The sequence below is a fragment of the Mustela erminea genome, chromosome 9, assembly GCF_009829155.1.
Source record: "Mustela erminea isolate mMusErm1 chromosome 9, mMusErm1.Pri, whole genome shotgun sequence".
Taxonomy (NCBI): domain Eukaryota; kingdom Metazoa; phylum Chordata; class Mammalia; order Carnivora; family Mustelidae; genus Mustela; species Mustela erminea.
In genome coordinates, this window is record NC_045622.1 from 83,343,726 (window position 1) to 83,358,975 (window position 15,250).

The following is a 15,250-nucleotide window of genomic DNA, read 5'->3' on the forward strand; positions in this document are numbered from 1 at the left end:
TATGATTTGTAAAAGCAATTATTTCTGGTGAATTTGAAATGTAGGTGTTCTGGCATTTTATTATTAAAATGTGAATGGGAAGTAGATAACCAGAGGAAATTTTCCAAGTAATCTATTAAAATATACTCTTGAGATATTCTATACTTAATTGATCTCTTCTTAAAATAAATAGCCCAGATTACTTTAAAATGTTAATAAAGCCAAACATACTATTATTTCCTTTTTTAAAAAAATATTTTATTTTTTTAAAGATTTTTATTTATTTATTTGACAGAGAGAGATCACAAGTAGGCAGAGAGGCAGGCAGAGAGAGGAGGAAGCAGGCTCCCTGCCGAGCAGGGAGCCTGATGCAGAACTCAGTCCCAGTACCCTGAGATCATGACCTGAGCCGAAGGCAGAGGCTTAACCCACTGAGCCACCCAGGTGCCCTATTATTTCCTTTTTAAAACTATTATTTTAATGTACAATTTACATGAAATAAGCTGTACCTATTTTAAGTGTACAGTTTAATGCAGATAGAAAAAAATGTATCTGAGGCACCTGGGTGGCTCAGTCGGTGAAGCATCTGCCTTCAGCTCAGGTCATGATCCCAGGATCTCTGGCATCAAAACCTGTGTCAGGCTCCCTCCTCAGCGGGGAGCCTGCTTTTCCCTCTTCCTCTCCCCCTGCTTGTGCTCTCTCACTCTCTCTGTCAAATAAGTAAAAAAAAAATCTTTAAAAAAAGAAAAAAATGTGTCTGTGTAACCACCACCACCACGATCAAGATATGGAATATTTCCTTTACTCTCCAAAATTTCTCATGCTCTTTCCAATCACTATTCAATCCACTTGGCCCCAGGAAACCACTGATCCCTAGATCAGTGTTCACTAGAGAAGTGTTATCTGTTAGACAATTTCACATAAATGGAATCATATAGTGAGTACTGTTTTGTATCTAGCTTCTTTCATTTACCACAATATTTGTTCCTTTTTATTGCTGAAGAGTATTCCTTGGTATGGATATAGCACAATTTGTATTTTGTTTTTCTTAAGGATCATAATTCTATAGTTTCATTAAGTCAAAAAATAACAATGTAGTATTAAGTTTATATTTAAACCAAGTTTTCGCAGAAACCTAACATGAGCCTAAAAAGATTTTGCAATGGAGTTCTAGATGCAGACCTAGATGATGTCAAGAACTGATGGATATCATGATTCAAGGCAGCATTTTGGGTATTGGTTAATTCTGAGGATTTAAAAAATAATTGTTTTGTTTTATATTTTAAAGTGAACCACTGCTCTAGTATGAAAGTTTAAAGTGAGACCAGGTCTTTTGAAATTATTCAAATCTTGAAGTGATTTGGTGAACTTGTACTGTTAGTGACTAAATCTGGCCATCAAGAATGATTTCAGAGTTCAAAGTTCAAATAACAGACTTCAGGAATTTTCTACCCTAAGACCAGGGGTCCTTGCTGCCTGCTCTTAGGGTAGGCAGAACCACCTGCCCATGTATATGCTCTAATAAGACTTTCCCACTTTGAACCGTTTCCATCCCCAAAATGGCAACTTTGGTAACTTATTAACTGGACTAGTTTTTTATTGGGAACAGCATTAAGCTCAGGCAGGGAACACCTGGGCTTATAAATTTCAGGCATTCACAGTTTTTAAATAGCCTCTCGCAGCCTTCATTTAGGTTGCCAATGGCTTTTTGGAAAATATAAAATATTCTGGACACACCATTAGTTTATTCTTTTCATTGCTTCACCATTTCCCCAATCAGGCTCCAAATTTAACAAAAATGATCCTACCCATCTCTGGTCCTTCCCACCTCCATCCTCCCACTCCCAAATAATATGCCAGTAATAGCCCAAATCTACACACACGCTACACTGTAAAAATGCAGAGTTAACACTGCTGGGGAGAAGACTGTGGGTTGTGCAGATGCACTTTGAAAATCTACAGTATTTTTTTTTTCTCCCACACACCCATTCTGTAAATTTTGTCCTTCATGGAAGGCCCTTTGTCCTTCTCAGCAAAGTACAGAATGGATCTTCTTGCAACACTTCTCCTTCCCCTTCACTGGGATAGGTGTATGCAAACTACACAGCATGGAAAGGCTTAAAAGCACTTTGGCTGCTGTAGGGCACAGAAATGATACTGATTCTTCAAAGGACATCTTTTTTCAGTCTTTTCCTTTTTCTTCTCTATTCTTCAGTTTGGATAGCTTTTATTGCCCTGTCTTAAAGTTCACTGATCTTTTGTTCTCTAATGTCTAATCTGCTGTTAAACCCATCTGATGGATTATTTTTTTCCTTTTAAGATATTGTATTTTTATACAATGGAATACTATGTAGCCATCAAAAGAAATGAAATCTTGCCATTTGCGATGACGTGGATGGAACTAGAGGGTATTATGCTTAGTGAAATAAATCAATCAGAGAAAGACAATTATCATATGATCTCCCTGATATGAGGAAGTTGAGAGGCAACATGGGGGGTTTGGGGGGTAGGAAAGGAATAAATGAAACAAGATGGGATTGGGAGGGAGACAAACCATAAGAAGACTCTTAATCTCACAAAACAAACTGAGGGTTGCTAGGGGGAGGGTGTAGGGAGAGGGTGGTTGGGTTATGGACATGGGAGAAGGTATGTGCTCTGGTGAGTGCTGTGAAGTGAATACCTGGTGATTCACAGACCTGTACCCCTGGGGCTAGTAATACATTATATGTTAATTAAAAAATGAAAAAAAATTAAATCAAAATACCAAAGCAGACTAAATGTAGAATCTTCTAATAAGATAAGCATAAAATAGATTTGCACAAATTTTAAAAAGTATTTTCTCAAGAAATTGTTTTTGTCTTGAAAAATATAGTTTTCATTAAAAAATGTTCTCTTAAAAAAGATACTGTATTTTTCAGGTCTAGAACTTCCATTGGTTCTATTTTTAGTTTCTATTTCTTTTCATATAATATTCATTTTTTTTAATTCCTTCACATATTTACAATAGCTTTCAAAATGTCTTTCACACTTTGTCTTTATCTTTTACTAGGGTACCTGGGTGGCTCTGTGAGTTAAGTGTCTGCCTTCAGCTGAGGTCATGATCCCAGGGTCCTGGGATGGAGCTCCACATCAGGCTCCTTACTAAGCTGAGATGAGAGTCTGCTTCTCCCTTTCCCTCTGTCCCTTCCCCCTGCTTGTGCATATTCTCTTTCTCAAATAAATACACACACAAAAAAATTTTTTTAAGTGTCTTTTACTGTTAAGTCTATATGGGGGCTCTGTTTCTATTGAACTGACTTTTCTCCTGGACAATGATTACCTTTTTGGGAATCTTTGTGAATTTCCCACATGTTTAATAAAATCTCTCTCCTATGACACGTCAAAACACAAATGTATTCCTACCCTTATTTCCTTTTCACATCTCCATTAGTTGTTTTTTCCCTGGTAGTTAGTTGTTTCTACCAAGCCTCATGGAGTTTACCTCGTGCATGAACAACTCAATATTTAGCCAAAGATATAAGGGTACCACCAAGCAACTTTTAGGAAGTCTTATCTAAGTAGTTCCTTAATTTATGGCATTTCATGGAAAATTCCAACATTTCCACCTCCCACTACTTTGATGTCTTTCTCCTCAGCTTGTAGAGACCACTGTGCTTCTCTTGGATTTTCCTTCCTTATACCACAGTTTTATGTATAAAGATGGGGTACATTGTAGGACTTGCTTCAACTTTTCCTCTCTCAAGCTTGACTTCTCATGATGCAATATCTAAAAATCATTGTTTTGTATATTTTGTCCAATCCCAGTTGTTTAAAATGGGATGGCTAGGGGTGCCTTGGTGGCTCAGTGGGTTAAGCCTCTGCCTTCCGCTCAGGTCATGATCCCAGAGTCCTGGGATCTACTGGCACTCTGCTCAGCAGGGAGCCTGCTTCTTCCTCTCTCTCTCTACCAGCCTCTCTGCCTACTTGTAATCTCTGTCTGTCAAATAAATAAATAAATAAATCTTTTTAAAAAGATAAATAAATAAAATGGGATGGCTACTCTGATACTAGTTATTCTGTTATGACTGTGAACAGATATTGCACATTTTTTCATGGTTATGTTAACTCATTTTTAAGTAAGGAAATGTAAGAATTAAAATGTCATTAAAAACTGGGCGCCTGGGTGGCTCAGTGGGCTGAGACTTCGGCTCAGGTCATGATCTCGGGGTTCTGGGATCGAGTCTCGCATTGCGTTCTCTGCTCAGCAGGGAGCCTGCTTCCCTCTTTCTCTCTCTGCCTGCCTCTCTGCCTACTTGTGATCTCTCTCTGTCAAATAAATAAATAAAATCTTTTTTTAAAAATGTCATAAAAAACTAACTTGTGGCACTTTCCTATAATGGAGAAAATCTGAACTAGGAAAATGGGTTCTTGTCCTAGCCATTCCAACTGATCCATTTTGGATAGAGCAGCTAACTTCTCTAAGTTTCAGTTTTCTGAGTTGGTTAATTAGATTATCTCATAAAATCTGTGATCTTAATATTAAGGATTATCTGTTGTTAAGTATTTATTGTAAAGTAAATAAGTCTGCAAACTGTAAATTCTCATTTGCTTTTATTTCAGCTGATGAAATTCACATTCCTGCCCCCCACACTTAGGATTTTATTTAAGAAAATAAATTCTGATTACCAAATAATTATTTATAAGATTCAAAAATAATCCAGGGGCGCCTGGGTGGCTCGGTGGGTTAAGCCTCTGCCTTCGGCTCGGGTCGTGATCTCGGGGTCCTGGGATCGAAACCCACATCGGGCTCTCTCCTCAGCAGGGAGCCTGTTTCCCTCTCTCTGCCTGCCACTCTGCCTACTTGGGATCTCTGCCTGTCAAATAAATAAATAAAATCTTTAAAAAAAAAATCCAATTGTATAACATTGAAGTTGAAAATAGAAGACACTTGGCCTCTTGAAAATAAACTCCAGTATCAAATTCTGTATTTAAAAAAAATCAGCTTTCATATCTTAAAATATGATATTAATCCCTAGTCTGTACACTAGACTAGTTTTTAAAACAATAAGTTTTATTATTTTATATATTAGTTTATATTAGTTTTAATATTTTATCAATGGGTTTTTCCTCATCTACCATAAAAAGCTCTTTAAAGAACTTCTAAGATACTAATTATGCATGACCTCCCCTGTCGGAATCCATGGTGAGCATCCTTAATCAAATTTTGTTACTCCAGGTGCTCCCTTTTGAATCTCTTAAAATATTCTCTAAATTCCTTTACCCACACTATTGGAAAAATCTGTTATAGTTACTGATCTGTGTGTGAACATTCCATAATAATGTTATTATGTTGTATTTTTTTCAATTGACTTATACATTTTAAACTTAAATATTTTCTTGAAGGCTTTTTATGTTTAGGCTTACTGAGTCATTTTCCCGATTAACAAATGTGAGCATCATAAAAGTCTGGATTTTCTTTTGATTTAAGGGTGCCCTTGATTTATTTATACCTTAACGTCACATATAAGATACTCTCTCAATCTTCATGTTGTTTTTTAGAAGTAACAGGGAAAAGTCACTATAATGAAATATGTTTACGTATAAATAATAAGGGAATATTTATTTCTGCTAAGTTAGAGTTGCCACATGGACTACCTTCTGCTAACCTGTAGAATTTTTTCTCTTCCTGATTTAACTCCCTGCATCAGTTCTAAGCTAGCAACTAGTAATCTAATTTCCCATAACCTGCTTTCTATGTCATATAACTTATTTCTTTCTCATAAACCACAACACAAGTATAGGAAAACAAACAAGGAATCTATGAAGATTTCCATTAATTAATTAGTAAATTTGAAGTTTTAGAACACCAGAACAGGAGTTCTCAAACTTAGTGAGGCTAGGAATCATCTGGACACATTTGTTGAAGTTCAGATTCTCAGGCCACACGCTCAGGATGTTCTTAATTCAATAGGCTTGGAATGAGGGCCAACAGTTTGAAATTTTAACGTATAGTCTAGATGATTTTGATGCAGATGTTCTGTGGACCATACCTGAAGAAACACTGAAGACCCTTTATCTGCAATAAGTATCTTATGTCTGGAGAGATGACAGAAAAAAGTATTCTGTTTTCACTCAAGTAGATTGAAACTATGTTTTCCAAATCAGATGTACAAACCCCAACATACTGGGCAAAACTATCCACTGGGCTAGGAAGTAGATATTAGAATTATCTTTTCATCTAAAAAAATCAGCTTTATCAATGTTAAATAAAAGAATGAAAAAAAATAAAAATAAAAGAATTAAAAAAGAAAGGGAGAGAATCAGAAAGGAAACTCCAGTAACAAAAATTCTGGGAGCTAGAGGAAAAATACGTAGTAAATGATTTATTTAGCAGACCACAGACTTCAAAACTGAAGCTAGCAGAAGTAAACTTGCTTTGTACTGCAAAACCCCAGAAAGGTTCTCATAAATTGGAGCCATCAGATAACTCTAAAAAATAGGCTGAAAATAAGTTGACTATTACTATAAAATGCAGTTAAGTCCCCAAACCCTCCTTGAACACCAAGCATTCAGTTAACTATACTTTTGCCATCAGAAAAGAAGATAGGAGATTTGGTGTCTGGAGAAGCTAAACCACAGGAACCCTGAAATCACAGGCACCAGGCAGAGCTGAGAAAGAAGGCAGCTTACTGAAAAGAGGGACATTAAATGAAAATCTACATGCTGAAAGTACAGCTCTCAGTCCCCTTATCCACTTGGCTACGAGATTGCTCAAACTGGCAGATTTTTGCTGGAGAAACTGATTAGTCCCAGAGTAAAGACAAACACTGAGAATTAGCCACTCTCCCACCGTAAAGAAAAATCCTAGTCAAAACACTCTTCCAATGCAACCCATGTCTCAGTAAGACATTCTTTTTTTTTTTTTTTTAAGATTTTATTTATTTATTTGACAGAGAGAGATCACAAGTAGCCAGAGAGGCAGGCGGGGGTGGAGGGAGCAGACTCCCTGCTGAGAAGAGAGACTGATGTGGAACTTGATCCCAGGACCCCAGGACCCCGAGACCATGACCTGAGCCAAAGGCAGAGGCTCAACCCACTGAGCCACCCAGATGCTCTCAGTAAGACATTCTTATGCTCAAGAGCTTTTCAGTTGGTGTTGAGCTCTTCACTTAAATACTAATGGAAGATTAACCCATCTTTAAGAAAACTCTGAAACATGAAAGACAGAAACAAAACAAACAAAACAAACAAAAACCAAATACTTAGAAAATAGAGAGTAAAGGAAGCAGAAACAAAAATATTCATTAGGTTAGAAGGTAAAGATAAGGAAATCACTCAGATAAGAAAGTTCAGTTAAGAAGATCCAACATATATGGGGTGCCTGGGTGGCTCAGTGGGTTAAAGCCTCTGCCTTTGTCAAACAAATAAATAAAATCTTAAAAAACAAAACAAAACAAACTTTTGAACCCTGGGAAACAAAGAAATAATTCTAAATGTTTTTGGAGGGGAAAAATTAAATGCAAGTCACCTGCATTTAAGGATGAGAAATCAGTATGGTATCAGACTTCTCAATAGCAACACTGGAAACAAGAAGCAATGGAGCAATACCTTTAATATTTGGAGGAAAGAATGATTTCCCAAGATCTCAAAAAACTAATCTCCCATGTCCTTTTTCTTAGAAAGCAACAAGAATATGTGTCTAATAGACTAAATGAAGACAGAGGAGAATCCAACAGAAAAGAGAGGAAAAAATAATCTCCAGGTTGATAGTCCAGGGAAATCCCAGAATATAGGTTAAAGAGAACAATCAGTTCAAACTGGACCAAGGGGACAGGGTCCTTTTTCCATTGTTTCATTCATTCATTATCTTTTTCGTCTTCTTCACCATTGCAATCTCATGCCATTATGATAGCACATACAAAACCATGCAAAAAAACAAATAAATAAGACATAACTATTAAGTGCTGAGAAAAAAAAAAAGATTTCTCATAAAGGAGATGATATTCTAGATAACAAAATAATCGGTACAGTTAATGCCACTTCTTTGACAATGACTTTAAGAGATAATTGATGGAAAATAAAACTTATCCACCAATCACTATGCTAGACTTAAAAAGTAATATCTGGAGCAGTTATTTTTCATTTTCCATTAACTTTGTATCTTGTGCCCCAAATTATTCTTAATATTTTTTTTTCCCCTTAAGATTATTTATTTATTTGTTAGAGAGAGAGACACACACAGAGAGAGGGAACACAAGCCGAGGGAGTGCAAGAGAGACAAGCAGGCCTGCTGCCGAGCAGGGAGACCAGTGCAGGGCTCCATGCAGGGCTTGGTGTGGGGCTTGATGCAGCACTGGATCCCAGTACACTAGGATCATGGCCTGACACAAAGGCAGATGCTTAATGACTGAGCCACCCTGGCACCCCTTAATATCTTTTTCAAACCCTGGATACATATGTTTAGCCTATTCCTCACAGTAGCAGGTGCTGTATTATTATTAAACCATACCCAGTAATTCTAAAATCATCTAATTCAAGTTTCAGAGAGATGGGCCATAGTTGGGATATCCCAAGTTTAGTAAAGAAATATATCACTTTTGCCCTCATGTCAAATTTCTTAATTACTTAACCTTTTTAAATAAGTAAATGATTTCCTTCTGCTTTGGCACTTAAGATTAAAGTATAGTCATTTTCCTATGGCTCCATCTGAGCTCAGAGAAGACTTTTATGCCTTAACTAACTTACTTTACCACCATCTTCAATAATTTTCTCTTTGTCCCACTGCAATAGCCTTCACCATAGTAGAGTCTTTTACAGTTTATTTCAGTTTTTTATTACTTCATAATAATCTAAAAATAGCTTCTAATCCCTGACATTCCTAATATTTTATCATAAAAGAGAAATATTTTGTGTTTCTCCTCTGACAATGCCACTTTTTTATTCCTATTACTGTCGGTAGTTAATCTATAAATACAGCATTATCTTGTGATTATTAATAAACTTTCAAAATGTAAATTTTATCTACAAAATAATTAGGTAGACTTATTTTTCTCTTCAAAAAATTCTATTGATAATCAGGGCCAGGATTCTGTTGCTTCCTAATCTTTACCTTGATTGTATAAATGGTATTTATTTATTAAGTATTTTTTATTTGAGGTATATAGTGGAAATACAACGTTATATAGTTTCATGTGTACAACATAGTGATTTGACAGTTCTATATATTACGCAGTGCTCGCCATGATAAGTATAGTTTCCATCTGTCATCACACAAAGTTAAAACATTATTATTGACTATATTCCTATTTAATCAAAGTGATATTTAATCAAAACGGTACAAATATGTGTATTACTGAATCATGTCCTAAGTTTTATAAATTGCGAAAATTCTTTAAATTTTACAAATTGTAAGGAGAAAAAAAATAAGCTAAAGAATTGCTTGATCATCCACTTTTAAATAAATATCTCTCTGGAGTCAAAGAGCAAAATAGCAGTGACATTTTTACTTATACTCAACCTTTCATCTAAGAACATGTAATCTTTAAAAGTGACTATTACCCTCATTTTACCACCAAGGCATAGAATTACAAAGATTGAACCGAAGTGAACTCAAGAGGTTATCTAATCTAGGTTCTATCTCCAAGAATGATTGCATTTTAACAATCCAAGAGATGTGTCCCTCTTCTCTAGTTTTCAAAATCTCCAGGGAAGATGTTACAACTTGCCTTAACAATTTACTCTGGTGTGTAATATCCTTGTTTAACTCATAATCCAAATCTGAAGATAATAAGGAAATAAAACCTGTTTTCTTAGATTTTCAGTAAACACCCAGTTGTGGTTATAAAGTAACCACAAAAATAAGAAGAGGAAGAAATAGATATTTCAATAAGAACAATTCCCAGTATCTATCTAGTCAACTATTCACCCGTTTCAAACAACAGTCATTTTGAAAATACTCTGGCATAACAAAATGATTTATACCTATCGATTTCATAACAAATCTCTCCCTTTAGTAAAAGGAATAATTTCTAGTAGATGTATATTTATTAGTTCTAAAGATAGGAATGGCATATATTTATTGGGAACTTTCTGGGTGCTGTTACTCCATGCATAAAACCATACTGAATTTTCCTATCATTTCTGTGAGGTAGGCATTATTATTATCCACTTTTTTTAGATGAAGAAATGGAGGTTCAATGGGGCACCTGGGTGGCTCAGTTGGTTAACCAGCTGCCTTCTGCTCAGGTTATGATCTCAGGGTCCTGGGATCAGGCCCCGCATCAGGCTTCCTGCTCAGCAGGGAGCCTGCTTCTTACTCTCTCTCTCTGCCTGCCTCTCTGCCTACTTGTGATCTCAGTCAAATAAATAAATAAAATCTTTAAAAAGAAAGAGAGAAAGAAAGGAAGGAAGGAAGGAAGGAAGGAAGGAAGGAAGGAAGGAAGGAAAAGAAAGAAAGAAAAAGAAATGGAGGCTCGGAGAAGGTAAAGTGTCCAAAGTCTCATAGATTCAATGACAAAGCCAGGATTAAAACCTGGACGGGTTGGTTATGTTTCACTGTCTCTCTAATATATATTTAATAAATTTTAGTTGGTATTATTAGCCTGTCTTGTAAAAAAAATCTTTTTCTTCAAACTCCTATTAGTTCCTCCATATTTTTGTCAGATCAAAGATGATCTGGGAAATACACATACCCCCTAAAAAACATGCATTTATATGACAAAATTTGTTTCTTAAAGTTTGCTTGATTGTTACATGATTTTTATTAGACCCATCTAGATTTGCTTTTAAAAATGCATGTGGAGGGGTGCCTGGGCACTTGGGTGGCTCGGTGAGTTGGGCCTCTGCCTTTGGCTCAGGTCATGATCTCAGGGTCCTGGGATCAAGCCCCACAAGGGCTCTCTGCTCAGCAGGGAGCCTCCTTCCCCACTCTTTCTGCCTGCCTCTCTGCCAACATATGATCTCTCTCTGTCAGATAAGTAAAAATCTTTTTTAAAAAATGCATATGTATACTTTTAAAAAGGAATCTTAGTTATTTTCCACTTTACTTACTCATTCCAGAAGCAAGGGTTCTTCTAGGTATTATTATTATTATTATTTTAAGATTTTATTTATTTGAGAGAGAACGAGTATATAAGTGTTAAAGAGGGCCAGAAAGAGAGGGAGAAGCAGGTTCCCCACTGAGCAGGGAGCCAGCTGTGGGGTTCCATCCCAGGACCCTGAGATCATGACCTAAGCCCAAAGCAGATGATTAACTAAGTAAGCCACCCAGGTGCCCCTAAGACTTATAATTTTAAAAATGAAAAGGAGAAAATTTTAGATTTGAAGCTAGATCAGATTGGCTTCAACCTAAATATTTTACAAAATATTTATTACCAACTAGAATGTTCTCTAAGTGTAAGCATAACTTCTAACTAGGTAAATGGCCAACTGTATGTTAGCCAAAGAAATCTTGTTGCTTTATTAAGGTAATTTATGATGTTACTAGAGTAAGCATGCTTCTAAACAGCTGAAGTTTTGCATTCTTTATAATACCTTCTTAATATTTCAGTTTATTAGTTGACACTGATATCTAAAAGAAAGAAACCAACACATTTCAAAAGCCATGAAAATTTTGAAATTTAATTTGCATTTTAATATTTCATACAACATTACCTTTTTTATCGTTTCCTTTCCCACTGTAATCTCATGCCCATCTTGTCCCATGCCATTCTTAAAGAACAGAATTCGGACTGAGGTCTTCTCAGTAAGTCCCTTCATTCTAAGAGAAAGAACAGGTTTGGTTTTCTGTCTTTTAACATCAGTAGGAAGCATCAGCCCATTCATTGTCCAAGTTACTTTCTTCATTAACAACAGATGGTCTAGAAGAGAATTTTTTTTAAGTCAAGTCAATATTTGGCTTCAAAACTAGAAATGGACACATCATACTTCCCCTCCCCCCCCCCTTATCTATATCATATACACTGGCCAGTCTCCATTTAGATGCTGGTTTTCTGAAATGCTACCACTAACTTCCCACTAACCGTGACATAAGCTGTAGCAAGCTGTCTGCTCTGATAGCCTGCATAAATCATCATTTCTGAAGGGAACAGATGTTCAGGGTATGAAAGAGTAATACCACAATTTAGTCCTAATTAAAATTCACCTTAGCATGCCTCTATCACTGATCCAATGCACTGGGCTGAAAGGGTCCACTAAAAGAGTCCAAGGTCCTTTACTTACTATAAAGCAATATGGATCTTGAACTTTTGTGTTCTTTAGGGTTGGGAGAATGCTTTTTTCCCTCCTTAATATGATTTATTATCCATGTTGTTTTAAAGATGATGACCTCCAAAGAATAACCTTATACATAATTCTTCTCCTGTGACTAGAATGAAAGTGCCTTCTAGGACATCTTTGGTGAGAGAAGCAAAATATTTCACTAAAAGTGAAAACCAGCTCTGCATTTAACAGTTTACTTTGACCTATACATTTTCAAAGATGTGTGCAGGAATTTAAGTTTCAAAACTCCCACTCATATTAATGGGAGTGAAACTAAATTACAATGTATGACTCTGAAAATAAAAGAGATAAGAACAGAAGTGTAGTATATTGCATAGAAAGGTTGCTATCAGCATTCCTCTCCTTTCAAAGGGTTCCATTTCATAAATAAAAAATTTACACCTGGGTTTTTTTTTTATTTGTGCATTTGATTTATTTTAGATTATATTTTCTTTTCACATAAATAATATAATTTATGTGATTTTACAATTACAATGATCCCTCCCTCATCTGCTCTATATTTGTCCTAATGAGAGAAATAAAATTTTATTTGCATACAATTGAAAGTAGCTACATTTGTTTGCCCAAATTTCTCAATAATCCTTCTTTATTAGCACTTACCTTGAAAGAAGCATGGCCTCTTTGATCAATATGAAACACAAGCAAATAGTTCTGGGGACTTTGAGTCCCAGAATGGCTACATTAAATGTTAAAAAAACAGAAACACTGTCTTTCTCTTTCTCTCTTGTGTACATACATACTTACACATATATATATGCACAGATACCTATACAGTAGGTAGAAATATGAGCAAAACATGCAGAATAAACTAAAACTAGATTATAGATATGAGTAAGTCTTTAGGAAGAGAAAGATATTTTTACAGAAATTACTGTATTTTGTCATTTTGTAATCTAAAATTCACAGGAATTAGAATTAGAAAACAAGGGGCGCCTGGGTGGCTCAGTGAGTTAAGCCGCTGCCTTTGGCTCAGGTCATGATCTCAGGGTCCTGGGATCGAGTCTCACATCGGGCTCTCTGCTCGGCAGGGAGCCTGCTTCCCTCTCTCTCTCTCTGCCTGCCTCTCCATCTACTTGTGATTTCTCTCTGTCAAATAAATAAATAAAATCTTTAAAAAAAAAAAAAAGAATTAGAAAACAAGCTAGACATTAATGAATTCGTATATCCCCAAAAGAACAGAAAACAAGCACTTAAATAAATACATGTACATGCATGTTCAGAGCAGCACTATTCACAATAGCCAAAAGGTGTAAGCCAAATATCCACCAGTGGATGGATGGATAAACAAAATGTGGTATATACATAGCATGGAATATTATTCAGCAAGGAAAAGAGTGAAGTACTGATATATGCTACAATGTGGATGAATCTCAAACCGTTATGAGTTATAATCCTCTGCTTTCTCTCCTATAAAGTATCCAGTGGGCACCACTCCACTACTGATGAAGATGAAATATTTTATATGTTAAAGTACCTAAGGCCTTGAAGGTTCTCCATGAATATTGGCTTCTTCCCCCACATCTCAGAAATTCTATGCTTATTGTGAAGGATTAGGGTATATTATATATTGTTATGTCAGTCAGGGCCCAACCAGAGAAACAGAATCCACTACTGGATTTGATCAGAAAGAATCAGGAACTGATTATCTAAGTAACGGAAAAGATGGCAAAGCAACCAGAAGACAGTGAGTCAACCCAGAGGCGGGGCAAGAGCAAGAAACCACTCCCACACTGGGGCACCTGGCTGGTCAGTTGATAAGAGCATGAGACTCTTGATCTCAGTGTTGTGAGTCTGAGCCCCATGTTGGGTGTAGAGATTACTTAAAAATAAAATCTTAAAGAAATAAAGATGTTAGAGGTGCCCAGATTTAGAGAATTTTACCAATAAAGGGTTTTCCCCTTTGCTGACTAAGACCAGGATCAGGATTAGGGTGAGACAAGTGAAGGGTCAACAGTGCAAAACTGAAAGGAGCACACTCAGTTGTGCAAGTGCACAACTGTCAGTAAGCTCCTCCTTAAATTTTGTCCTGTGGTTTCATCACTCATCTTACCTGAGTTCCAGCCTGGTTTCTCTCTAATCTATGTAGACTCCTTAAATTCCACTAAAATATTGCTATTAGCTGGACACTGTTTTACTGATTTATAGATATTAATTCATGAAGTCCTCTTAATAAGCTTATGAAGAAGAAAATATCATTATCTTCATTTACAGGTGAAGAAACTGAGGCATAGAGAACTTAAATAACTTGAGCAAGTTCTTGGAAGGTGGTTGAACTAGGATATGAATTTAGTTCTAGAAAGTGTACACCTTTAAAAAGAAATAAGATTTTATTTAAGGAATCTCTACACCCTATGTGGGGCTCACACTCACAACCCAGAGATTGGGACTTTCATGTTCCAGAAGGACTGAGCCAGCCAGCTACCCCTATCCTATTTGACTCTACCATATATTTTATCTTGTTATCTCAAACAAAATTTCACATCTTTCCACACAAATTGGACATACTCCTCACATTTCTTAATTTTATCAGTGTTTCTACTTCTTTCACAGTTGTCCATTATCTTAGGGAGATCTTGAACCCTTACCTCCTAATTCTCTCCAACCATTGCTTAGTCATTCAATGACATTTTTTGGGAGTCCATTCATCAATGCACTAGGGTGATAGTTGTGAACAGAACAAAATAACTTGTGCAGAGTATAGCCCCTTTCCTTAAGAAAGAAAGACAGGGCACCTGGGTGGCTTAGTGTGTTAAGCCTCTGCCTTCGTCTCAGGTCATGATCTCAGGATCCTGAGATCGAGGCGCGCATCAGGCTCTCTGCTCAGCGGGGAGCCTGCTTCTCCCTCTCTCTGCCTGTCTCTCTGCCTACTTGTGATCTCTCTCTCTCTGTTTCAAATAAATAAATAAAATCTTTAAAAAAAAGAAAGAAAGAAAGAAAGAAAGAAAGAAAGAAAGAAAGAAAGAAAGAAAGACAGACAGTGGAAGGTCTCTCTGAAGAGGTGACATCTGAGGGG

The 15,250-nt window shown here is 36.3% G+C and overlaps 1 protein-coding gene across 1 annotated transcript in view; it reads right to left on the bottom strand.

Annotated features, from left to right (window-relative positions):
- Positions 1-15,250, bottom strand: part of DCDC1 (doublecortin domain containing 1) — a 452,779-nt gene that overhangs the window by 383,452 nt on the left and 54,077 nt on the right. The window contains 1 exon segment of the mRNA XM_032359359.1: positions 11,611-11,816. Coding sequence (XP_032215250.1) covers positions 11,611-11,816 — 206 coding nt within the window.